We start from the raw sequence: 27,756 nt of genomic DNA, 5'->3' as shown, positions 1-27,756 counted from the left end.
CACACACACACACACACACACACACACACACACACTTACATTCACTAATGATAATAAATGACCAGCACAGGCACACACACACACACACACACACAAATCATCAACACTTGCACAGACAACATGACAAAGGAAGACAAGAAAAGGAACAAATTAAATTAATGTCTAGTAATCAAAGAACGGCATAAAATGTTGACATCAACACCAGTGCGCTTCCACTTCCACTGCCATTGACTCTTTGATGTATCCCCCCCCCCCCCCCCCCGATAGCGGAATCCACATTATCCGTCAGTGATTCTCAAACCTTTCAGGGCGCGATCCCCCCAAATTGTTCATATTAGAACTGGGAACCCCCCCCTCCACCCTGACAAGCACTTGGAATTGTATAGTTGAGACATTCAGTTTTGCTTGACTCGGTTCCACAGATACATATTGTGGAAATATGCGATCTCCAAGCTCACAATGGGGGTCTGTTTGGTTCCCTTTGGACACTCTCAGTCAAATCCCCCCCCCCCACCCCCCCCGTCAGGAGCCATTCGGAACCCCAAGGAATCACGAGGGACCCAATTTGAAACCCAGTAGTGTAGCAGAGTGTCCAGTGAGACAACATGCAACAATATCAACACCCTGACTCCAGACTTCCAGAATGGAACAGAGCCTTCATTAGTATCATTGGTGACACCTTTCTTTCCAATGCGGCTGCTGTGCACGGAGCCCGTCGTGCCTCTTCACACACAAAGGAAAATGCAACGCTGAGTTTAGCAGAAAGGCTGGAGGGAGGGGGAGCTCTTATAGTTTGTACTGCAGACACGGCAGATAATGCAATGAGACACGCATTAAAGGAAAAAAACTAAAAGGAGTGTGCTACTGGGTATGGGTAATAGCTTTAGATGTACGTTTGTCCTCACCAGGCACTTTGTGTCGCACTGTGCGGAAAACGGTTAGCAGCTTGCCTCCCTGCACCCCCTCTTCATGTCAAGAAATTAGTACATATTTTGTACTGGGTACAAAAGATTTGAAATGCATTTCTTTCTTCAAGATATTTTTTTTAATAGCTGATGTGTCTTTCAACGCTGCTTTTAAATAATTGGACCCCACTTTGAGAACCACTGATTTAAGTCATTAAATCAGGGAAATCCGGAGGATGTTTTTTACAAACTACTCTTCCCACCACAATTTCACTGGCAAACATCTTTAGATGTTGTAAATGTAATTTATCTCGATATAAATATACAATGCAAACAGGACTGCACTCTAGCGAAGTGGTTCTCACCCTTACACATCTGTAACTGAGGGTACAAATGAAATGAAAGGCTTGAGAACCACTGCTCTAGTGGAGCAAAGCGACCAAATCCATGTCAACTTGACAGACATGACTCTAAAAACAAAGGCCAATATTCCACGTTTCAAAATCACGTCCACTCGACAAAAGGATCATTCCCTTTTCATTACATGGATTCGGAGCTCTCTCAACAAGTGTTTAAAAATAACAAATACAAATTTCTTCCAAGAAGAACGGATAAAAAAATAAATTAAAAAGAAAAATCACATTCAAAATGGACTATCCACCAGCCTCAGATTCAGACATTAAAGGAATATTTTACCCCAAAAATGTTATATAAATATTTGACTAATTGAAGTTAATAGTAGATCAATCTTAACAAGAGCAAAATGGCTCATCAGTGATTAGAACACTGTGAGAAATGTTTAGAGTTTACTTTATATCATTCTTTTATATAGCAAAGTTTAAGTAACCAAATATATTGAATTTTTGGCTCAGGAATGCCACAATAACGCACTCACTCAAGGAGTGAGCAGTTTGATAGAAAAATAAATAAAAAGTAGTAATGTTTTGGGTGAAGTATTCCTTTAATAACCACTTCAAACTCCAGCAGCTGCATATCGTGCATGAAAATAGCAGATCAACAAGCTTGCAGCGCGTGGCACTGCGGCGCATTGCAAGCTTGTTGATCTGATATTTAGTGATATCTTGGAAGGCTTTCCCCTACAATAACAGAAAACACACCAGCATACAGTATAGCATAGAGCCTCGAGGGACTACACTCAACCACAACGGGGGTTTAACTTCGTATCGTACGTTTCCTCTCCCCTCGACCGTCCAAGTGTTCCTGTCAGGCAGGCGGTCAGTCAGTCAGGGGCACCTGGACACCTCGACAGCGGAAGCGCTCTACTCGGCCGCGCCAGGCAGAGATAAAGAAGCACTGTGGCCGCCTATATATAGCACCAATGTCAAGCAGAGGGGGGTGGGGGACCTGGGGGGGTTGGACTGCGGATTCTGGGGTGGGGTGGGGGGGATTGGGCTGCCGTGATGTGGCGAGCTCGTTAAGTGCTTTGCCCGAACAACCGTGGGTGAAAACTGCGGCGCTTGGCGGTACGAGGTGTTTAGTCTCACGGGAGAAGATGGCAAAAGTGTTGATAGTGCAGATAATTGGGGTTTCTCCATGTGTTTTTGTAGATCTAGTTCATTCATTGCCGTGCTCCTGTCAACTCGTAGAATGCGTCCTTTTCTCCTTTCGACTCCGAGAAGGTGTGGACGTGTTGGAATGCGTTTGGCCGGAGGAATGTTCGTTCATTCACAATATATTCGGTTGATTGGCACAAGGGGCAAGCTGTGGACAGTGTGTGTGTGTACTGTATGTGGACAACAGTTAGGAGTTTTCTATTTACCACTTAAAGGAGTAGTTCACCCCCCTAAAAAATTACTTGTCTATCAATTACACATGAAACCATGAATTAATGGAGATTGTTTTTGGGGGGTGGACTACTCCTTTAAGCCTCAGTTAAAAAAAATAGCAAATCTACAAGCACACAACACTATTCATTTATTTTTAAATTCTGATTGTCTATTTTGGAAACTTGGAAATGTCTTAGAACAGTGGTTCTCAACCAGTGGTCTGGGGATCACCAGTGGTCCTTGAGGGTGGTCCCCACTCCCCAGCTAAATGATGCAGAGTAGACCTTGACCTTTCCCCTTTTACGAGACACTGTCAACCTGGACGTATCCCTATATTTGGCGCATCATTATAGGCAAACATTTTCATACATTTCCCCCAAAAATAATGATCACATTTTCATGCTCCCAAACACATCACGATGCAACATGCCGTAGCGCTTGTAGATCGGCTATTTTCACAAGACTATGTATAAAAACCCACTTACACCCCCATCGTCTGGTGTTGCGGAGGAAAGGTTTCTCAGGAAAACAGCAGATCGACACACCTTGTCGATCGTCTGTTTTTGGTGAAAGCTTTCCCCCGCAACAACAGAAAACGGAATAGGCCAAGTACAGAGCCCTGAGGGACTCCGGTCAACCATAGGGTTCAAGTGGGTTAAGTGATTGATGACTAAAGCACAGAAACGAAGACTTCGGAATTCAGCTTGCCAAGACGGATATTTCTGTGGAGACTAAATCATGGCCTCTGGCCTTTCACTGAGCCCACCTGCTAAAGAAACCTCTAAGCGTAGAGTAGGACAAGGGTTCCCAAAATAATCATTATTTGAACTAGGGAATGTGGGCATCGATGTGTTCCTTCCAGGAATGGGAGGAGAGGAGTGGACAGACGGACAGGTCAAAGTTCAAGTACGTCCAAAGATATGTCCCCCGTTCAAGAGCTCGTGCAAAAAAACAAAACAAAAAAAAACAGACTGGCACTTCTGACATACAATTGTCTCCTTCATTTATGTCGGGGTTGGTTGATGCATTCCTCGGGTGTCGGGCAGAAACCTTGTTATATCCGTAATGTCAGTTTCATTATTATGTCGCAGAAAAAAACTGTCAAATAGCAGCAAGCTCATGACGATGAGAAACAATAAGACATTGCGAGGACAATTTGCGTGGCGCTCACGAGAGTACTACTTTTGATTTTTTTTTAAAAGTGAAAGTAGTGGGTATTATAAATATTCAGCCAATGAAAAGGATTAACAAGAACTTGTGACTACATTGAATCCATTGGAACACTAGGCCCGTCACAATTATTACATCATTACCTAATTATTAATTATAATTATTTGAGATAATAATGGCTGAAATGTAGATTTGGCTGAAGTACGTGGTTACTGCATGTTTTGTAAACAATCTACAAAGTAACTACGGAAGTTTTCAACTATACTGTATGTAAGCTTGTAGATAAAGTATTTCTGCTATTTTGTAAATTTTTTGGAAAGAAAAAAATAGAAAAAATGATTAAATGTGTCAGTGATTTTGACACGTAAATAAACAGACATACAAATTGCAATGTTCCAAAATTCAATGCAAAAAACACTATTAAATCGTTAAGCACAATTATCTGTGTGGCAATTAATCGTCAACTTAAATGTGCAATCGTATGGCCCTAATCGCCCTATGCAACACAGGTCTCGGACATACAAGGTTTCCACCCGACAGTGACGATATGCTGGGATGGTTGACACTGATACACAGGTGTGTGACTGAAGGTTTGGCTACCCCCATCATTTCACCCATTGGTTCCCCCATAACTCTGAGTGTGTACAAATGGGAACGGAATGGACGCGTACATTTGTATGCTCTCAAAGGTTACAGACCTGTAAGCGTCCGATTGGTTTCTAACCATCAGTCATTAAGCACGTGGAACCAACTCACGGACCTCTGGGGTGGGGGCGCAGTTTTTGGAGAACCTCCACATGTTTTGGTTCAAGGTTTCTCCGCCCCTTCCTTCCCATGCCTCAGCGATGTCACTTCCTGCTCGCTCCGTGCTCCGGAAGACGCTGCTGTTTTATGAGTCTCTCGATCTCTGCCCCTAGTGTCTGGAGGTTGTCCTGCAAAGAATAAATAAAGAAAATATGTGTTTTACTGCCGCCTAGAAGAGTCTGCAGGTTGTCCTGCAAAAAAACAAAACAAAAACAAAAAAATAGAAGAATCATGTTTTTAACACACACTGTTGACAGATCTCCGTCAAGTCTAATTCAACGGTTCACCTGCCTTATAACCCATGGTTGAGAGGTCGGCTAGAGGCAAAAAGTGTGTGGTTGCTTAGAGGCAGCCAATCAGGTTGTCAGTACAGCCAATGAGAAACATAGGTCTCAACTACAGCAAGTGGGCGTGAAAGCACAGCAGGGAGAACATTGACACAGCAGCTGGTAAAAAGTCTTGGAAGGGGAAACTTTTTTTCCTGGTCCTCACACGAGAAACGCAAAGTATAGTGTTACAATTAGGAAATGATTGAGTAAATTGGGATTAGACATTTAGGGGTTTGGGATTGGCGTTATGCCCGATTTATAATTTGGTGCGTGCCTGTACCGAAAAATAGCAGCTCACAAAACGTCAGTGCTATTTTTGGCTTTTGGGCTAGGGATAAATGAATGCTAAAAATGCCATTCATAAACTTCTCGTGTGTGTGTGTGTGTGTGTGTGTGTGTGTGTGTGTGTGTGCGTGTGTGTGGGGGGGGGAGATTGATTCACTGCTTGGCTCCCGATTTCTCTTTATATTTTTATTGACTGACCTTGAACGATGATTACAAAAGTAAAATAGCGGGTAGGAGGTACTGTACGCTCTCCTAAACACACTGTTCTCCCAGACCGCTCTCACACACACACACACACACACACACACACACACACACACACACACACACACACACACACACACACACACACACACACACACACACACACACACACATAATGAAAATAAAAATAAAGCTCCCACTAGTTCTTTTAAAAAGGCTAGTAGGCTACTGTGAAAAGCATTTTACACAACTTGCTGTGCGAGTCAAGGACATTTTTTTTAAGTCACAGCATTTTAAATTGGCATGGATCCGTATGGACCTGTGAGGACCCGACGACCAGCTTTTCATTATTATTTTATTAATCTCTTTAACCTTTAAAATGTGATATGCGTTGTAATCATTATCTGCAGGGACAGGCGGTATAAAGTCAGTGAAACTGTTCTCTGCGAGACAGAGCAGAGCGCTCACCCTGCAGCTCTTTTGGGATTGGATAATATTGTGATATTGGATAATATCACTTCAGTTTAACCACTTAGATCCTCTAAGTGGTTACGGCCCTGAGTTGCAAGGCACTTGGTGCATTCTTTGTTCGATCTATGCCTAATCTCTCAAGAGAATTATACAAGCTCACCATTATCTCTGTCACCTACTGACCTCCAAATCTACACTGTAAAATGTGCTGTACCTGTAAGGGTCCATTTGGTCCCATTTGTACCCTTGGTGGTTTACTAAAGACTTTCAGGAGACATGACCCAAATGTCATGTAAAAATAGTGGAGCAGAGTGGATGAGAACTGAACTGACAATGAATGTGACCTGAACTGAACTGAACTGAACACACACACACACACACACACACACACACACACACCTCCTGGCGTTGTTCTAAAAGAGACGAGAAGATCTAAAAATCTAAGATTTAAAATGCCCCCCATGCCAGCTGCTATACCTGCACTGTCACTCTCAACATGGAGTATCAGTATTACCAGTAGGACGCCTGAGGGTGCACTGGCCATATATGGAGCGTGTCTTGTGTGTACAGGGTGTGATGAGGTCAGATCAACATATGGAATGTCAGAACAGGTCAGCTCCATATATGGTGATCTTAAGGGTGGCAGTGGGGGCAGTGTCTTGAGTGTACAGGGTTTGATAAGGGCCGGGTCTGAATTTTCTGGCCTGTTGAGAACTATAGTTTTTGCCGGCTGCCAGGCTCCACAAATCACTTTACTTGGGGCAGGCCTGTCTAGAGTTTAAAATGACAGGTATCCATAGTTAACTGCGACCTTTGGTCGCAATAATAAGTATAATAAACCCTCTTTAGTTGGGGATAGTTTCCCTATTTGGACATAATATGCGAGACTGTCGGGCTGATATTGTTTAAAAAAATCCCACACGTGTGAAGTGAGGGGCGCTAATATATTAAAGTCTAACTCTTGCTATGATTAGGTGATGTAATGGTGATTGTCACAAACAAGGCATTTAATGTTTGTGTTAGGGACAAGATGACGTAAATTTTCCCTTCATTGTCAATGGCGTTTTTAAAACAAACATTGAACTGAAACAAAAACTAAAATATATATTTCTAAAAAAAAGGGGGGAAAAAAGAACTTGGGGCCTAGTTTTGGCCCGCGGGCCACCTGTTACCTACCCCTGCGCTATGCCCTGGATTTGACTTGAAAGACCATCTTCAAACACTAAAAGACCTCGAGCAGCGGGAGCGCTCATTTCATCCGATTAATTCACAATTAATTTCGTTTGTTTGCCCCATCATGTGGAACAACCAAGGCATGGATGTGTCTGTAATGCCAACTAATAACATTCATGGGAAAAAAATAATAAAATGGCCGCAATAAATAGCATAAAAGCGATATGCTGGGCTCTGCTGGGGAACCTGGACGACATGGGCATTTCTGCAAAATAGACCCTCATGGAAAGTAATTTGGAATGAATATAAGTAGGAAATGAGCCTATCTATATGTCATTTAGTGTTGTCCTTAATATCCATGATTTGTTGTGAGCTTGTAGAACGTCTATTTTTAAATATGGATGCTGAGGTTCAAGTGGTTAATATAATATACAAAAACTGTATATAAATCATAAATTTAAATACATAGATATGCCCAACAATGATGTCACTGGTAGGCAGGTTTCTGAAGTGTCCATAGCCGTCATCATTAGTGAGGAACCAATTATATGAAGATTGGTTGAAAATGAGTGAAGTCGTCCTTTGATATAAAAAAGCGACTATCATGGAAAGGAATCCGAGATAAAAGGGTTGTAAGATTTCAGTTAACATGACAGTGAACGGGACCACAGCCTTGCCGAGCGTTGCCTAGCAACAGAGAGCTATCCACACAGGGGTAAAGATTGATCTCAAAACGAATAATAAAAAAATAAAAAAAGACGTTAAAGACTCTTTTGTTGCTCAGGGTGTTCAAGAAAAAGACAAATAAAAAAAGATGAATGGAATGAAAGGTGAATGAGTGAAAGGGGGGGGGGGAAGGTTTTCATTCTGATACCAATAAATAGAAACTCAAATGATCTTATGTTAGCTTCATCGAACCAAGCCAAGGACACAATAGATTGACAGACAACAGGTGAGTTGTGATTTATAAGGAGTTGTGAACTCGGCCTGCAGCTATTGATTACTTATTGCCATTATTTGATCAATTAAATTATAATCTTCAAGCAACAAATTTGATTAGTCGATTAGCGAAAATAGCCGATCTAGAGGCTTGCAAATGTTGTAGCTTGTAGATCTTATAATGTCGGTATTTCTGAAAAAGAAATTAATTAAATTAATTAGTTAAATTAACCGTTGCGTCCGGTCGATCGGCAGATCTGTGCTCGATGTGTTTTGCCTGTTTCAAGATGGCGGCGTGCACACAATGCTCGGGCCGCCAGACCTTTATAGCCCTTTATCTCGGAATTACGGCTCAGATTGAGCTGGATTGAACAAAGCGACAATGTTCGCGGCTCGATACTAAATCCCCGGTTACTGCACAGATAAAATATTAATGCTTCTAAAGACTCCTCTTAATACCTGAGGCCGATTCAACAAATGCCTTCTAAATCAGTAGCTCTCAAACCTTTTCGTGCCACGGACTCCAAACATGATATGCATTTAGCCTTGGACCCTCCATCTTGTCTTAACCCACTTTTGGTGTTAGCATTATGTTATGCTTTAGCTATTGAAAAATAGCAGATCTACAAGCTCATAGCGCGCCACCGAGTGGCACGCTACGAGCTTGTAGGTCTGCTATTTTTGAAAAATCGAAGAACGACTGACATAGAAACATAGCTTTTTCAGAAAACTGTCAGGATGTAGGAGACCTTCTTAGATTCTGATCTCAGGTCAAAATGGGTTAAAACACGTGGTCTTACTTTGAGGGTGATGTTCTTGAGCAGCGTGTCCTCCAGCACGGCCTGCAGCTTGCGGTTGATCTCCAGGGACAGGTCCAGGGTCAGGCCGCTGTCGGCCGGGTGGGACGAGTACAGAGACGCCATGATGCCCCCCCGGCGGCTCAGGGTGGCTTTGTTAAAGTCTGACGCCTCCGACGACAGAGCGCCCGACTCCTCTCTCAGCACGTAGCTCTGGAGGATTCTATGGACAGAGACAGACCAACAAATCAATGATTTCTGCTCCGTTTAGACCGGTGGTTCTCAAACGTGTCATGTCAAGGACATTTAAAATTATTCAAAATGTTCCAATACTTTCAAGAGAAAAACAAAAGACAAAAATAACAGTACAAATATATCCCGTAATGTATATCTGTTAATTTTTTGTAGACTGCTCTCATGTATAAAATATAGATTAAGTGGTTAATGATTGTGACTGGGTATTCCCAGGAGCCCCATTTGTCGAGTGTAGAACTAATTATTTTGGAGAAAAAAAGGGCGCACACACACACACACACACACACACACACACACACACACACACACACCATGTTGCTTCAGTAGTAGTTTCGCCAGGAAGGTGTTGAGTTAATTAACTTCTGATTGATGTGTTGAAGTCATTAGTGTGAGACATTAGTGTACAGTACGGTACATTACAATATCCCACGGTGCGCTGAACTGATTAGTGTGAGCTATGCTGCAGCACATGGACGATACAGTACGGCACCATGCAGTCAGAGACAGAGGTTAAAAGGTTAAATCTACTATAATGAAGGCCAACGTATTACAGACAGACAGAAAGAGTGTGCGGGGAGAGCATAATTTATGGTTCTTTTTGAGTGGTGCAACCACTCCCTTATGGAGCTATGTGTGTGGCTGGGACCCCCCGGGGACCCCCACACAGAGTTGCAACACTCACTTCACAAGGGGGGGGGGGGTTCTTATTAAACACGTCTCAATAAAAACATTGTGACGGGTATAAGAGTCAATAATTTGTTTTCTATGGTGACCTTAAAATGAAAATCACACCCGTGTGAAGTGAGTGGTGCAACTCCGTGTGGGGTCCCCGGAATTTCCAGACCCACAGGACCACGGTCAGGGTGCTGGCCCGGTTCCGTTGAGCCGGCCCACGTCCGAAACAGTAGAGAAATGAGAGTTACCATGTGGGGGTCCCCGAGGAGTCCCCGGGGGGGTCCACGGAACATCCAGACCCCCAGGAACGCGCCCTGGGGACGGGCTGATTCCGGCGAGCCACCCCACGTCCGAAACGGTTGAGAAATGACAGAGTTACTGTGTCGGGGTCCCTCTACTGTACCCTCTACTGTACTGGCACACCCAAAATCATCATATATACAGTTAATATGTGCGTGTGCGTTTGTGTGTGTGTGACACTGTGTGTTAGGTTGCACACAGGTGGTGAAAAACAACCATGCTGTCTTCGTGCTCAGACCCAGACCACCCAGCCACACACATAGCTCCGTAAGGGAGTGGTTGCATCACTCAAAAATAGGTTGCTGTCAAGGTTACGTTTCAGATAGAGGCAGTGTGAGGCAAGGGTTCCCAAATTATTCAGGCCGCAAACCCCCAAAAGAACCATGAACCGAGTACCCCCACCCCACCCAACACTTGGAATTGTAGGCATTACATTGAGTTTGACTCGGTTCCACAGATAATTGTGAAAATAGCCGAGCTTGCAGATCAGCTATTTTCACAACGTTTGCTACTTTCTTACGTAATCTATCTATAAATGTGCCACATCTCTGTATATCTGTAACGTAATCCATCTATAAATGTCCCACATCTCTGTATATCTGTAATCCTGTTCCGACATCACACTGGTGTTCTGACATCACAATGATGCATGACCTCACCCTTTATTTAATTATTAGCCAATTGATCACACCTGATCAGTGATCACCCCCCAACGGTCACTGTGACAATTTGGCACACATTGGTGCTTCTAGGATCAACGGAACTAAAACTTTAAAGAAGAGGAGCATCCGAGCACTCAAAAAGGTCACAAAAAAGGGGAGAAAAAGGACTTGTTTCGGACCACTGCAAGTATGAAGCAAGCAAACAAACACAGGTCCTTATATACATGAGACAGGCTATAGAAACACACCCAGAGCTATGCATGCGTGTGCCTGACACGTACTGCAACAACACAAGAAAAGCACAGAAACAATCAATCAACATATTCAGGAAGCCTTTCTCTATTTTTAAAACCACTGTGCTCCTACGTGCGCGATTAGATCGGACAGATAGGAAAGATGGAATGAGGAGATGACCAATATGTTTCTTTACTGAAGGGCAAAAAAGGGGGGAGAAAAGTCACAACTCTACCTTTATTTTACTTTCAAGTCAATGGGGACATGATCATATACAATTTTGTCTACTAACAACTATGACGCGACTGACTTTTTTTCATTGAAGATTCAAATCTTATATTTAGTCGACTAAAACTAGACAAACCAAAACACTTTCAGATGACGAGAATATGTCTAAAACTATATGGACGGACTAAAACTACATCAAAATGTGCTGTCAATTTTAACACCAACACCCGTTTGTATTAATTCTTAAAGCAAATGTTTATAACTCCAATCTTTGCTTCTGGGACCGCTGTAACAAAACCTTTTCATACGGGGGTCGGCCACCAAATACATATCATTTTGGCTTGATATAGCAACATACGTTTTTCAGAAAACTGTTTTGTGTCTGACATTTTCTGAATCAGCATCAGGTCTTTGCAACGCAGATGGCATGAATGCGGTCTGTTTGCACGTTAAAACGTTTCTTCAAAAAACTAGACCACGATAAGGCGAGGCAAACATTCAAATGACAGGAACTAAAACAACGGTTACCTGAGCATAAAGCACATGCGTATTAATGATGTTGAGCCCTCTTAACTGCATTGCATCTCCAAGCTTACTGTACTGTGTAGTGACCATGCAGAAAAGTGTGCTGCAGTGCCTTTGCCAAGTTTGCCTTGCAGCGGTGTGAAGGTCAGAGCACAAAGTGATGGGTGCTGCTGCACGAAACCTCAGCACAACATACTGTACAGTCAATAGCAGCAGATCATCAGGAAATATAATCTGTGCACGCTGCACTTACGCTGACTTCACAGATGAATAGCTGATACCTTTATATCAATGAATGAATGAATCATTTCATTTAAGTCAACAGTGTTTTTGAGCGGTGCCCATGTCCGTTCATCTGTAAGTCTCTGTGTCTGTATGTCCGAGCACGGAAAGCTGCAAGACCTAAAGCGGCCAGTACAGTACAGTACATAGTAAAGTGACACAGTACGAGCCCCGCTCCATTACGAAGCTATGTTTCTGTCTGTCTTGTCTGTCTCTATGTGTCCGAGCACGGAAAGCTGCAACACGGTAACTGTCATTTTTCGTTTCGGACGCAGGGCGGCTCGCCGGAACCACTGTTGTGTGTAGTGTTGAACATTTCTTATTTTTCGGATGTAATTTTCCAACCCAGCACTTCAACTGAGTGATGTCCGTAGTCTATTCGTTTTTGTATGTACAGTATACTGTATAGCAACACATTTTTATTAGCAATCTTTTAATAAATAAATAGTTGAAGTTTTTCAGAAAATCTAGGTCAGGATTTAGAAGGCGTTTTGTTTAGAATCGGCCTCAGGTCTAAATGGGTTAACCACTTCAACTCTAGCATTCCAATTCTGAGGAGACCTTTAGTCGAAAATAGCAGATGTACAACATCTCTGCTGTTTTTGGCAAAGAGGTTTGGTGTAGAAGGAAACAAGAGATGACCAAGTACAGAGCCAAGGGTCAAGTATTGAGGGTTCAACTGGTTAACACCACGAACGCCCGGGGCCGGGGATATTTAGGACCATTACATCAGAGCGCCCAGTGATTTGCAGCAACGGAGCACATTTGGAGATGCACCAGGCGCCATCTTGGATGTAGCTGAAGTAGCTAGATGTAGTCAAAACACCCCTGAGGAGATCGACAACAACGGAATTGGACGGATTGATTTAGATCAAGAGTTATTCACGTTTTAAGATTTTCGGTCTCATCCACTAAAATGGGGGGGGGGGGAACATTTTGGATGACATTGAATGTTGCCCAACAGGCGCTCCCAGCCTGTGGAGCGATGCGCTCAGTTATGATATCAATAACATAGACAGAGACCTCCGTTTATGCCGCTCAGGGTGTTAAATGTGTGACAATACATATGAATCCAACATAAAAATAGAAAAGATGAATTCACACGACAACACCGATGATAGTGCTGTCAAACAAGTCTACAAATGGAGCCATCTATAAAATGTAGTGGGGTACCTGCTTCATCTCAGTGCAGTATTGATACTTTTAGTTAAGTAAACAATGTGAGTACTTTTTCCTCCTAGACTCTTCTTCCTGGCTCCCAAACTGTGGAATGACCTTGGTTTTTGACTGATGCTCGTTTAGAATTTTAACTGGTATCCTAGTCACAGAATATTGTAGCTTATGTAACTTATTTTCTTCTTTTTGTTTTTTTGCTCTCCATTATGTGACCATTTCCCCTGTCAGTTGGTGACCAGGATTCATGCCATTTACTCTGATTTTACACAATGCAAGTCGCTCTGGATTAGAGCGTCTGCTAATTATGTGTTGTCTGCAATTATCAACCATAAAGTAATCGAGAGATGTTTCTCTAATGGATGAGGACTGTGGCAACGGGGTTGCCTGGTGGCTCAGGCAGTTAATGCACCCGACCATATGGTCCCAAGTTCAAATCCAACTCCCGCTCTTTAAATAAAAGGCATGGAATGCCAAACATTTAAACAAATAATATTTACACCCCTAATGCAGGGGTGTCCAAACATTTTTCAAAGGGGGCCATATTAGAAAATATTAAAACACCCAAGGGCCAACTACATACATTTAAGATTTAAACGAAGCAAGGTAAAAATTATACTCTGGGAAATGCCCAGGTTAAAAAACTTGAATGTAGCCTGAGGACCGTATAAAATTTGCCCCAGGGCCCTCGGGGCGCACTTTGGACACAGCTGGCCTAATGGGTTTCATCACATTTGTACCGGAACCGGTTTTATCACACTGTCAGAGCTGGTATGTGCACTTCACGTCTGCTTTACAATTACAATACCAGTGGCTCTTAAACTATTTATTGTACATTTAGCGTTGTGCTCGAATCTGATTATTCTGCAGGTGACGTCTGTGACAGGTGCAAGGATAGGGAACATGTCATGCATTAATAATAACTAGAACAGTACCCTTTGGGGGGTGATCAGGTGTGCTCAATTTGCTAATAAAGGGCGAGGTCGCACATAATTGTGGTGGTGTGGAATGCGTGTGTCAAATGAATGCCCCCCCACCCAGTTATTATGTCTGTGTCCCTTTTATGCCCATATATGGAGTTCTTTGTCAGGCATGGCTAAATATGGAGTCTATGCCGATGTCAGAACATCATCGTGATGTCTGAACAGGCCCTGTCCAGAGGCCTTTTTTGGCAGTTCTGGACAACCGTGGGTTCGACTGACTCGATCTGTCTGAATAATCCGTTTTATATTAACTGTACAATATGTGAAGACATTGAGGGCAGGATAATAAGCCTAGACCCAAGGCAGAATAGTCGGGCAAGTTGGGAGGCGAAGTGGAGTGCTGGTAATCTCGATCCTAGCAACCAGACACTATATCGACCCTATTTTAATTCTGGTAGTGGGATAATAATAATAAGCATGCTTCTTCTCATTATCTGGAGTTTTACTGTACGAGGAATTCAACCCACAACTAGCATACAAGAGCTTTAATGCACAACAATGTTGTAGACGTAATGGTATCAAACTAAGACAAACTAAGACATGACAACTAACTCTATGGAACAAAGCTATAAGCACTCCAAGAAGAATAAGGGCCGGGCTACACTAGTGACGGAATTGTCTCCGCGGGGGTTACGCAGCCCTTCGCCTCACCTTCAAAGAAAAACAGTAAATACGGAACTCCCCGCGGAGCGAACAAATTGTCGATGCAGCCACCTAGCTGCGTACGGTTCCGTCCCCAGTGTAGCCCTTCCCCCGTAAGAAGCCACATGCAGATGAATTACATCCACACATAGCAAAACCCTTAGTAATCATTTAACCACTTAAGCCTGACATACTTCGTCGTATGGCGGTGTCGTGAACAAATTGCACCGCAGTCATGGACTATAAAAAAGGTGGAGGAAGGGAACGGTGACGTCATCCATTGTTTTCTAACGACGTTTTGAAGCCAATTTTTTCAAATCTTGGAACTTCCGGACGATGTATGTAAAGTTATAAGAATTGGTATGCATTAACTTTAAAACACACAAATACATTGCTGGCACCATTATGATGCCTGTGTCATTTTGGTGTGAGTGTCCCCACTTACAAATACAAAATGATTTTGAGTTTTTTGTCAAAATATATAATAGCAATTTGGCAAATGTACGTGGAAGGGTTATTTTGAAAAACGTAAAAGATTGTATTAAAACTATAAGTTTTGTTCAATTGAAAAGTTACACAGTACGACTTTAGGGTTAAAGTGGTTAAACATTTACGAAGGAATTTCATGTGCACAAAGCATAAGGCCAACATGAAGGGGACTTACCTCTAACTAGCCTGGCAGGGGGTCCGTATTTGGACCCCGGTTCCATTGCAAACGTGTTTAGTAAAAAAATTAAAAAAGACAGAAAGTAAAACGTGTGGCTTGGTGATGAGTGGTAGGTGGTGACAGCCTTGCAGACACCTAGCATATGCCAAAGAATGAGCCATGGATGGATTTACTTCTGTGTGTGTGTGTGTGTGTGTGTGTGTGTGTGTGTCTAGGGCTGTCACGACTATGACATTATACGTGACGATTCATTGTCACACAAATATGATTTAACAATGTAATAGTTTTTTGGTCGTTGAACATTGGAACATATGAATCCACATTACGTTGGGTTACATCCCGGCTTTTCCAGATGGTGGCATTCCCGTTTTCTGTTCCGGTTAGTTTGTATGAATTGAGCTCTTTCTTTACAATGTTGTCCTAAAATTGTTATGTATGATTTACAGTTACAAGTTAAGCATTTAGCAGTGGTAGGTTAACCAAAAACCTAGTATCAGTCTAAACAGTATAATATCAACAAATAATAATATGCATATTAAAACTGTAGAAACTATACTATACTATGCGTTGTGAGCCCACATGAGCCATGATGTCACGTCAAGTTTTACGGATTCATCGTTTTGCCTGTTTACATGGAGACAGGAGCATACAGTGTTTTCAAAGATTTCCACTGGAAGGTGTTTTCACTTTGTTGCGATTTCACCTCCTGAAAACGCTGTTCTCGTCTAAAGGGACACCAGCAAACGATACTTTATTTTGCCGTTTTCTATGAACACCGTTCTCGTGTAAAGGGGGTGTGAAAAACAAGCTATCTAAATGACATCTGAACCTTTGCCTAAGACTGCAAGGTCGCCAAGGCTAGGTCAAGTGCTACGGACTAGCACTTAACGTGTCTTCAGACGTATAGTAATGTAGGTGTGTGTGTGTGTGTGTGCGTGTGTATATGCGCGCGCTCAAATGCGTGTGTTTGTGTGTGTGAGAATGTTATCAGTTTAGCAGTTTAGTTCGTCTGGACTCGAGTTTGGGGTGAAAGAAATGGAAGATATGATAAAATGGATGAATGGCTCCTTCAGCAGCAGCGATGATGGTGACAATAATGGAGACTATGATGACAGCGACCGGCCCGAACACAGGTCGGACGTGGCGCTATCGGTGTCCCTGACAACCCCCAGGGGGACGGGGCATGGCGGTGACTGACAAGTTGACACGAAAGAGGCCAGTGGCCCAGTGAGAGTGGGATGACGGAGCTCTGAATCCAGGCAGACTCTGTAGTGTCCGCTGTTCACACTACTAGCCCGCAGTGCAACAGTTCATTGATTTAACCCATTCTACATAATGGTTCTAAATCTAGAATAAATCTAGGCTAGTTCTATCACACTTTCAAGTTTTTTTTTTAAATGTTCTAAAAAATAGCAGTGCTACGAGCTTGTACATCTGCTATCTTTTGAACAGCCATCGCTAAAATCTAAAATGACTAAGATGCTTTCCTGGTTTTAAAAGGATGTTTCACTTTAAAAAAAATGTTTGGGTCATTTTATCGTCTACTCCGGCTTATGTGAACACGCCGGACACAGTTTTCAAGTTGGAAGTACAGTAGGAAGAGTTATTCTGTGTGCATAGAGAGTCCATGGCTCTCCTGGCGGAGAGCTTTTTTCCCCCAACTCACTTGGTCTTCTTGCGAATCTCCTCCACCAGCTGCTTGATGTGGTCCTCCATGAACTCCATCTTCTCCTGTTTGCGCGCCAGGGCCTTCTGCAGCCGCACCACCCGCTCCACGAGCACCACCTTGTCCACCTCGGGGTAGCTGTCCACCACCGCCACGGGGCCCGACGACGACATCATCGACTGGCCCTCGGGGGACCGCTCGTCCCCTACACCGTGACGCGTGTTTAGAGAGCCTGTGGGGGAGACAGAGGAGGAGAGTTTAGCCAGACAATGGGTCTCTTTCACAAAGCATTCTTCTTAACCACTTAATTTTTTTTACAACTTATTTTTATTTATTAATTTTATTTCTTTGCTGCTTTCTTTCATTTTTACAACATTTTACCGCGATTTCTTTATTATTATTTACTATAGTCCTACTAGACTCCAGGAACTTATATATGTCCACAAAAGCTTATAGACAGTTGCGTCCCCTCTCAAACGAGCACTTGCCTGGTCAGGCAACCTGAAAGAAAACTCCACTAGGTTGAGAACCACTGGTCTAACCCTTTAAAACCCAGCATCCATGCTGAAAATAGGTTCCAGACTTCCAGACCTGCAGGAACGCGGCCAGGGTGCCGGCCTGGTTCCGGCGAGCCGCCCCGTGTGGTTGAGAAATGACAGAGTTACCGTGTGGGGGACCACAGGGGGTCCCTCTACTGTACTGTACTGATACACCTGAAATCATCATATATAGTTACAGTTAATATGTAATGTATATAGCACTTGTTTTTGTTTGTATAATCAGGTTCAGCTCTACATGGGTTAAGATGTGTGTCATCTGTCTCAGCAATGACTATATATACACGATATACACGATTTAGAGAAGCCAATTCCCAATTTATGAGTTGCATGAGCAACTAACCACACTTTATACTGTGTGTGTGTTGGGTGGGGGGTGGTAGGGTAGGTATTTTGATTACACCAATTTCATTCATTTTAGATTAATTTGAAGGTTGTTTTCATAACATGCTAAATGTATCCACGTTTAGCCCACCTGAACGACCAAGGCAAACGAGGGGAAACGGTGATAAGCAACAGCAAACAGAATCAAAGAAAAGGTTCCAAACAGCTCGTGTCCTGTTTAGACGGGGGCAATCAGCCTGTGATGATTAACAGTTTTGCCGGTGAGGAAATTACTCCCCATCCCACCGTCTTGTCTTTACAAACATGTGCTTGTTAAATTGGATTCAGGCAGGGATTACGCAGGGAATGTACTGTGAACATTTAAACCTAGAATAAGGATTAAGGATCAATGTACACTATAATGATTTTCTTTTTGTAAAACCATTATGGACCCTTACAGCTGTAACTATAATGGTCTATTTGATGGTCCCATTTGTTAAATAAACAAAGACAAATTAACAGTGTGGATAACTGGATGTCCAAGAGATGATAACAAAAATAGCATCAGACGGAGTTCTGGAGTATAATGCATAATATCAAACTGGTCCCTCACATTAAAAACACGTATTCCAGATTGGAACCACACTTTTGTTACTGTACTTTTACTATGGTACCCTATTGTGATATGAAGTGATAAGAAAATATTTTTATTTCAAAATGATTATAGAAACAGATTTTGTCTTCAATGTTTTTTCCACAAATGAGTCACAATACGGTATGTTTAGTCCTAGCTTTAGTCATCATCGGCTTAGTTTTTCTGGGTACAGGCATAAGTTCCGACATACTAACAGTCCGACGGCCATTAGACCGACACCCTACGCCAAACCCTAACCTAACCCTAACCGGACCAACGCATGTCGGGAGCAACGGGTGATTTGCACACCCCAGTTTTATTTAAAAAAATCGTCAGTGAAAAAAGGTGGTCGACGGAACTTTCTTTTCTGTCTTAGTTCTAGTTGAGGAAATGAACACTGCTGCTTACAGTTGCGGTGGTGAGGTGGAGGTAGTGTGGAGTTACCCGAGGAGCTGGATCTGCTGCCCATGCTGCTGATGTCTCGGTCACAGCCTCCGTTCTCCGTCTGGTCCAGTCTCTTACGAGCTGAGAAAGGACAATTACAACTTAACAGACGCTCTTACTGCGTATGTAATCACATAAACGCAGAGAGAAACCACTTTTAACTTTTTTTACTACTAGGTGTAGCATCGGTAGCCTTTTCAAAATGCATGGTGGTGATATCTTGGTCAGTCACTAGCATTCATTGAGGCAGAAAGGGGTACAGGCTACAGGGAGATTGATTACTGTTGTTCTAACTTTTTTTTCCTCGTAATTACTGCCCTACCTCATCATACTACAGTCACACAAAAGCATCAAAAGTAGCAGAGCTACAAGCTCAAAAGTAGTCTCGAAGCGTCGCGTTTTAAGCTTGTAGATCTACCACGTTTGCCTTTTTGGAATTCGAAAAGCAAAAGTTTTGGACATAATTATGATGTTTCCACCCAACAGAGATGATGTATACTATAGAATCGGACTCAATTTACAATTTAGGCATATAGCAGACGCTCTAAATCCAGAGTGATTTACAGTAAGCAAGGATAACACAAGGTAAATACATCAAATGCATAGAAATAGTAATCTCGAATCATAAGTAAACCAAGAACCTATCATCAGTCTAACAGTAGAATATCCAAAGAAAATAATCTGTAAACTATAAACACTATAGGATGCATCCGACTACAAAATATGGAATCTAAATGACATTTTAGCCTTTCCATAAGCCTGTAAGCTACGGCAAATGCTGGACGTGGAGTCTGAAGAGGCAAGTCTTCCGACTACGGCTGAGGATTCAGGTCTTAATGCCTGCAGCCGTCCTCCTTTGCTTTTTTCATTGCTGCCTGGATACCGTTCTACCTTTTCTTTCCTTCTTCTTTTCACTAACTCCCCGTCTTTTTCATCCCTCGCTCCGACCCCGACCTCAGCCGTTGTGTGGTGGTGGTGGTGGGGGGGGTTCTTTGGGCCGGCGTCTCATGGCACACATGTCCTGAATTCCACTGAAGTGGGACAGCCGCCACATTGTTGAGGAGCCGCCAGACAATTTATAGTCCTGATGCGTGACCGGGGTTTAATGCAGGTCTTTATGGCATCGCTATCTCCTAGAAACCTCGTATGTCCACAACTGTTACTTCCCAGCAGTTTGTTTAGCAAGTTTTTACTAAAGAAATTTTAAGAGACACGTTTTACAATAGGTAAAAGTTTCAGCACTTTGCTATTGTCCTATTGTTTTAACTGCATGCCTGTTTTATTTTTATTTTTTTATGTTCCGTTATTTTTTCTGCTATAAATAAAGTTTATTATTATTATTATCATCAATACTGCAATATAGAACTACTCTGTTACAAGTACAAGTTCGGAATTCAAAATGTACTTAAAGTATGATTAAAGTATTGGCATAAAAATGTACCTAAAGTACCAAAAGTAAAAAATACTAGTATGCAGAATTTATGCAGTTTTGTAATAATAATCCCAATCTACAAAGTAACTAGTAAACTTTTCAAATACATTTAGTGGAGTAAAAGTACAATATTTTGTCCAAGATGTAGTAGAGAAGTAGTGGAAATTGGAAATACTCCAGTAAAGTAAAACTAACATACAGTACTTGATTAAATGTACTTACTTGTACTTTAATGTTACTTTGCACCACTGTTTTTCAGTGTAGTTATCCCATTTTGGTGTTTTAAACATTGTTATAATTTAGGTCTGCTATTTTTGAAAAATCGTGAAAATATTTATTTCAGGAAACTGGAGGATTTAGAAGATTTAATTTCGAGGTCAGGCCTAAATGGGTTATTACATGGATTAAAGCTAAATGACGACTCACGGCTGAAGACAAAGTGCATGGCCAAGTCCCATCTATGAAACAGATGCACTAGCGCTGTTCCCTGAACAATTAACACAATACTGTATGTAGGATTATGATGCTTTAGTAATATTGTTCCTACACACTCACAGACCGGCAGGCTTTAACCTTTGCTTTCATGAAATATCTGAGAGGGATTTATGGGGAACGGTTCTAAACGTAATTGCTACTTTGACAACTTTAAATGCACTAATCTCTGAAAAAGAGAGAAGCGTCGTAGACACATTGAGAGCTTGTAGATTGCAGATTTTCGCTGCACAACTATAATAATATAATACTTTACTTTGGTTCAATATGTATAAAACCCACACAGACACACTTCCACTTCTCGGGGGGGAAACATTAAGCAGTTGAAAATATGGACATAGAAGGTTTCTGGATTAGAGATCTTTATATGCACGACTGGTAAACTCAGCAAACTGACTATTTCATTTATTCATGAGTTTCATTTTGGACCAATTGCTCACCTGAAAGTCAACTAAAAGTTGGATGCAGGCACCAAACAGCATCACTGCAGAAGTACTTTTTGTTCTGTTGTCCTATTAAATTCAAAGTCAGCTCTCCCGACTACGCACTTCTAGAATTAATATTTCTAATTCATGTAGACACCTTTATTGATCCCGATGGGAAATTCAGTCAACATATCGGCACTGTGGTAAGGATGGAACAAAGGTACAGGTAGGGTAGAGTGCATTGTGCTTGGGTGGCACAGTGGCAATGATGCTGATCCTGCATCCTTAGACTCACTAAATTGAGAGATTACACAATCATGTCACCCTCCGGGGGCCCTGGGATGCAATACTGCAACTCAGTACTGTACTTTAAGGTTGTTGAAGTAGGACTCATAAAATTTACCTGGGACCCATCTAAAAGACCACTCCTGGGTCCCGGGACCCATCACATTGAAAACCTATTTACATCACTGAGTGGTGAAGTACAGTAGCTGCCCACCACTGCAGAGTCTGTGGGTTTGAATCCACCATGGAGCAACTGGCCCGCATTCGGGAGAGGGAAGCCGGGCGAGGAGGCTAATATTTGTCACCACATGTAAGGGGGGGCGGAGCCGGTCAGTGGGCAGTGTTGGGCGGGAGGAGTGAGACGGGGGCTCCTCAACTGGCTGTGTGTGGGGAGGTGCTAATTGGCAAAACAACTAAATTGTGAGGAAAAAGCGGTCAAAATAATTGGCTACTCTGTTGAAAAGTTGCTAACCTTGTGTTAGCTGCTTGGTCAGGTCTTTAATGTTGATGTTAATGCTACTATTACTAACCTTGCGTTAGCTGCTTGGTCAGGTCTTTGGTCAGGTCTTTAATGTTGATGTAAATGCTACTATTACTAACCTTGTGTTAGCTGCTTGGTCAGGTCTTTAATACTGGCAGCTTGCTTCCTCTTCTGGGTGACCAGCTCGTCTCTCAGCTCCTCCACGCGGGTCTTCAGCTGCTCCACCTCCCTCTGCAGAGCTTCCCGCTCGTCCTGCAGGCGCTGCACCTCCTGCTGCCGCCGCGCCTGCTCGCGCTTCAGCTGCTCCGACTGCACCATGGATGGACACGCGGTGCCGTTAATAATGGTCAATGCACTACATTAATATAGCATAGTGAGATCTACAAGCTCATGCCACGGCGTGAAAAGACAGGTTGTCAACTTGTAGTCTGATTTTGACGAGTTTGGGGGGTTAACCACTCCTCTAAAGCAGGGAATTTCAGCCCAAGGACCCCTTCCTTAGCGAAATGGTAATAAGTTCTGAATCATAATAAAGTTCTGAATCAGAATCCGCTTGTTAGGGTTCAAGTGGATAATGTTTAAAAAAAAGAAAATCCTATCATACAAAGATTTTCCGGCTCCCCCTGTAGTAACTATGATGACTTCCTAGGGGTCCCCGAGCCCCTGTTGAAGTCTCCTGCTCTAAAGCACTTTACAATGTACTTCACACGCAGACAGTGGAGGAAACCATGCAAGGCCGACCTGCTCATCAGTAGCAGTCAAGGTAGATGATTAGGGGTTCAAAGATAATGATTTAAATATGGTGTTGTTCTTAAGAATGGTCTCCTATTAACTTCAATTAGTCAAATATTGGATTATCGACTTAGGAATGTGATTAAAAACAAGTTTTCCTTTAAAGGTGGATAAGGTTGGTTGACTAAGAGTTACAGACTTATGGAATGCTTTCAAAGTAGCTTACTGGTTTATAGATGCATATAGTCATAAATGTAAAAATAGCCATCACTGATGGCATATTATTTTCAGGTCTTGTATGTGACCATCAAAAACATCCCACTGTGCAGCTTTGCACGGTAAGGTCAAAGACAGAGCTCAGACAAAACGCCATGATTCTCAAACATTTTCATGTCAATGACAACCCAATCTGAATTTCTGAAAAAAGGGTTGTGTATTTTATGCCTGGCTGTGTGTGGGTGTCCCACTCCAAAAATACACACATGCTCTGCAACGCTTTGTGAGCTACTGAGCTTATAGATCTGCCATTTTCGATCTACATCAAGGCCTGCCAAAATTACATTCAATCGACTAAATCAAATGTAAAACGCTATTTATCTCGGATTGTTTTTCACGTATTGTATTCACGTCCTGGTCGCGGTTACAAAATTCATTCCTCGGGTGGTCCGCAATCCTCACCCGCTTAGCCGTTCGCTAATATCTGGCTAACTTATTTCCTAACTCTGAGTTATATTAATAACATAGTTCAATGTTGAAAATGAGTGGTATTCCCCTCCCTTATAACACTGATTAGTACGTCCTCTCACCCGGTCAGCCAGCAGCGAGTTGCTCTCCCCCAGCCGAGCCTGCAGCTCTGCGCTGCAGACGGTCAGCTGGTCCAGGCCGGCCTGCAGGCCGTTGCTCTCGTTCTGCAGCTGGGCGTTCTTGGTGCTCAGCTTCTCCGTGAAGCCCAGCAGCTCGGCCTCGCGCTCCCGGCTGCCACTCACGTCCGCCTGCAGGTCCACCAGCTGAGCACTCAGCGAGGACACCTCCTCGCGGAGGCACGCCATCTCCTGCTCGTCCCTGAACGGGAGCCAAAATAATAAATAAATACAAAATGCGGTTTTAGTGCCAACAAGATTTGAAGGCCCTAACGTGGCCCCTGGGGGCCCCCTGCTAAAGACTGTTGCCATGGCAGACCCATGAACAGTGTTTGTGCCAAATTTGGTGCAGAAACGGTGTATAGGGCTGTCACCATTACAAATTTAAATTGACGATTAATCGTCACACAAGTAATTGCGATTAGTAATGTGTTTTTTTTACATTGAACATTGGAACTTTACAATTTGTATTTCTGTTTGCCTTTTAGGCTTTGTAATCACCAATTGCATAGGGCAGATATGAGTGTGACAAATAATGTAAATATACAAAGAAACCATTGACACATTTAATATATTTTTCTTTCCATTTTTTGCTCTCCAAAATAGCGGAAATAGTTGATCTACAAGCTTTTATAGTTGAGAACCACTGTCCTAATGCACCTGTCCTTAATCAATAATAATCTCTTAATACTCCTAAAACATAACCTACATTTCATCTGTGACCTCCCTGTCACTTAATGTAAAGCGCATTGTACAGTATTGCATTTTAATGTGCTACAATTAGAATCAATGAATTAGATTTAGTCAAGATTTAACAGCTTTCCAATGTGACTTTGTTTAAACCACTTAAACGATCGATTCCCGAGCCTGACGACCTTTGCTGCGTGTCACTCCCCGTCTCTCTCGCCCCATCATATCAATGAACACAGAAAAGCCCTGAAAAAAACCTTAAGCTATGTAAAAAAGTGAACCTCAGAGCGCAGGGTCGAGTCAGAGTCAAGACTGGTGGGAGGCGAGACCGAGTTGAGACCAGATTATTATTATTTTCTCATTTGCCTTTAGTTTTTTGTGTCCCCATGTGTCTGTGTATGTTTGGGGTATGAACAGCTGCAACACCGCTGGGTGACCTAAAGTGGCACTGTTGAGCAGCCTACAGGCCCATTCACACTGAGCACTAGAACTATAACAATAAAAGTATAACAAACAATAAAACTGTACCATGCAGTACATGAGTACAGTACACAGTACAGTACAGTAGTGTAACTTTCACAATAAAAGTATAGTTGCACCTCTCAGTGTGTGTGTGTGTGTGTGTGTGTAGGCCCATCACAGTTATTACATAATCACAATTATGTAGCATAAATCGTCATAATAGTTTCCATGCTGAAACAATTTTAAACATTTTCCAAAAATTGCTTACTAATAGCTTGTAGATCAGCTACTCCTGCTTATGTTTTGTTTTCAGCAATGTCTTCGTATGTTGAAGTTATTAGTCATATCTGGCCTCTGCCTTTTGAATCACGAAGCCTAAAACCCAAACAAAATTACACTCTATTCATATGCCCAAAGCACAATGAAATTGTCTAATCACAATTACTTGTGTGTGATGTGTATGTGTGTGTGTGCGTGCGCGATTTTGTGGTACGTACTACGTATCATGTGTAGATGACAGATGTTGCAGTGTGTGTGTGTGTGTGTGTGTGTGTGTGACCTTGTGCTACCGTGTGTAGGTCTTGCAGGGTGTGTGTGTGTGTGTGTGTGTGTGTGGCATGGTGGTACCGTGTGTGTAGGTCCTGCAGGTTGCTGATCTCTCCCAGCTGCTCTCTCTGTCGGCCAATCTCAGCCTTCTGTCTGTTGATGATCTCTCTGTACTTGGTCAGTTCATCTTCCCAGCGAGGACGCTCTTCTTCCAGACACTTTAACTGCACCGCACACACACACACTTCCATGAAATGCATTCGCTGGCCACAAATAGGCTCTATGCACACTAGCCATATTGGAAAAGAAACCGGCCTCTTCCTCATTTCCTTCACGGGTGTTACCAATGACGCTAATGAAGGCTCTGGTCAAACAGAGTCAGGGTGCTATTACTGCATGGAAACATTCTGCTACACCAGCGGGTCTCAAATCCAGGGGAGGATGGGTGTGGGTGAGTGTGCTCGCACGCACATATTTCAAGCATACGTGCGTGCGCACTTGCATTACTATACTTTCGTGAGAACCATCTTCACAGGAAACAGGGAGGGGGGGAAATATATATAAAGTGTGTTTATGGTTGAGATACGTTTCCAATAAGAAGAAAAAAATATTCTGATTTAGATTTGGTATTAGACATTGGGGAGTTTAATTAAAGGACCACCACCACTTTTCAACTTATCTATATAAAATAGAGATATTTTTTATTATCATGAGAACGATGACTTGCATTGCATTGCATTGCAACTTTTCAAGAATAGAAAGCCTGCAATTTCTATTAGCTTGGATTCCCCATCGATGTCGTCACTGGTGGATGGGTTTCTCAACTGGCCCTCCCATGAGACCCAGAACGAGACCGAAAAATATGGGGCATTAGTGAGGACCAATTACATGAAGGTAGGTTGAAAAGTGGTCCTTGGGGAAGGGATTAGAGATAGAGCTACGAATAATAGCCAATGTTGGACATATGAGTTTTCCACCCGACAGAGACGATATCTAGGTCACCTTTGTTGTCCCACCCACTTTCTTTTTTTTTTAACAAAATTTTATCCCACGATTTTGTAACCCAGTTTTTCTTTTCACCCAGTGCCAATTATCTAAGTAATCCTGGGCGCTACACTTCCTCTGCCAACCTGGGGGGGCAGCGGACTGACCTCATGCCTCCTTCCCACCCACTTTCAAGGAGTTATTTTAGAAACATGTTCAGCTAACACGGCCAAGCTAGAGGCGTGTCAATAGCTGTAAAGCCCAACACACACAGGTTGCGCAAATGCGCAGTGTAGCAGCACAGTATCGACGCGCGTGAAGTGCTGCCCATGAGCACCAACAGGACGCGGCTGCCAACTATGTATAGTTGTAGTTAAAAAACACACACACGTACACACAGCACTGCTCACCTTGGTGCGTAGGGTACACAGTTCATCCATGCCTTCTTTGTAGGTTCTCTTCAGGTCGTCTAGCTCTTTGGCCTTCAATTTGTGAACCTGTGTAAAGTGACGTCATCATCATCTCACTTCACACTAGCAGCGTCAAAGGCTACAAATGTGGTGCAAGCAGATCAGATCGGCTATTTTCGTACTACACAAATTCCCATTGACAATGAATGGATGATGTACGAAGATAAGTGCACCCCTCACTTCACACCGGTGTGATTTTTTAATTGTTTCCAGTTTTTCATGTGTTTATGAGGTGACAGTACTTCAATGTACCGTAATTTCCGGATTATAAGCCGCACCTTTTTACCCATGATTTGAACCCTGCGCTTATATTCAGGTGCGCCTTATAGTCCAGAAATTACGGTATTTGCCACTGTGTAAGTGTTGTTGTTACTGTTTATTTTTTACTGTTGTTGAAACCGAAGACAAATTTCCACACGTGGACAATAAATTCAACTAACTAACTAACTAAACTAACTGGTGTGGTTGTTGTGCAATGATGTCTTCCCTTTGTATTTAGGGTTTCTTCTTGGAGGCTGAACTTGACAGTCAAATGTGCCAAACGTAAGATAGTGCTAATAGCAATAGTGTTGACAGAAAATATTTATGTAGTTCCAGTGTAGTTTTAGTCAACTAGTACATATCATGGGAATTTAGTCAAATCTGTTGATTTAATCGACCAACATGTATTATTGGCAGGCGTTGGTGCCATTGTAGTGCCTGATTTATACTTATTTTATAGCCGATCTTTTTTTGCTATTTTCGTCTAGCCTTTAAAGGGACACTTCACCCTTTTTGCAAAA

At 42.6% G+C, this 27,756-nt stretch overlaps 1 protein-coding gene across 2 annotated transcripts in view; it reads right to left on the bottom strand.

The window, feature by feature from the left end:
- Nucleotides 1-537: 537 nt before the first annotated feature.
- ccdc186 (coiled-coil domain-containing protein 186) overlaps nt 538-27,756 on the bottom strand; it is a 49,294-nt gene continuing 22,075 nt past the window's right edge. The window contains exons 11-18 of one of the 2 annotated variants that reach the window (XM_080788650.1): nt 26,915-27,001; nt 25,602-25,744; nt 23,769-24,024; nt 22,350-22,539; nt 19,080-19,196; nt 17,157-17,388; nt 8,868-9,087; nt 538-4,794 (exon numbers count right to left, since the gene is read on the bottom strand). In XM_080788650.1, coding sequence (XP_080644776.1) covers nt 4,711-4,794; nt 8,868-9,087; nt 17,157-17,388; nt 19,080-19,196; nt 22,350-22,539; nt 23,769-24,024; nt 25,602-25,744; nt 26,915-27,001 — 1,329 coding nt within the window. In that variant the 3' untranslated portion in view covers nt 538-4,710. The remainder of the gene's footprint in view (nt 4,795-8,867; nt 9,088-17,156; nt 17,389-19,079; nt 19,197-22,349; nt 22,540-23,768; nt 24,025-25,601; nt 25,745-26,914; nt 27,002-27,756) is intronic. The other variant, XM_080788651.1, reaches the window with a different exon arrangement.

Source organism: Protomyctophum bolini (assembly GCF_963924005.1).
Source record: "Protomyctophum bolini genome assembly, chromosome: 18".
In the NCBI taxonomy this organism is placed as follows: Eukaryota; Metazoa; Chordata; class Actinopteri; order Myctophiformes; family Myctophidae; genus Protomyctophum; species Protomyctophum bolini.
This window is presented reverse-complemented; position numbering and strand designations above follow the sequence as displayed.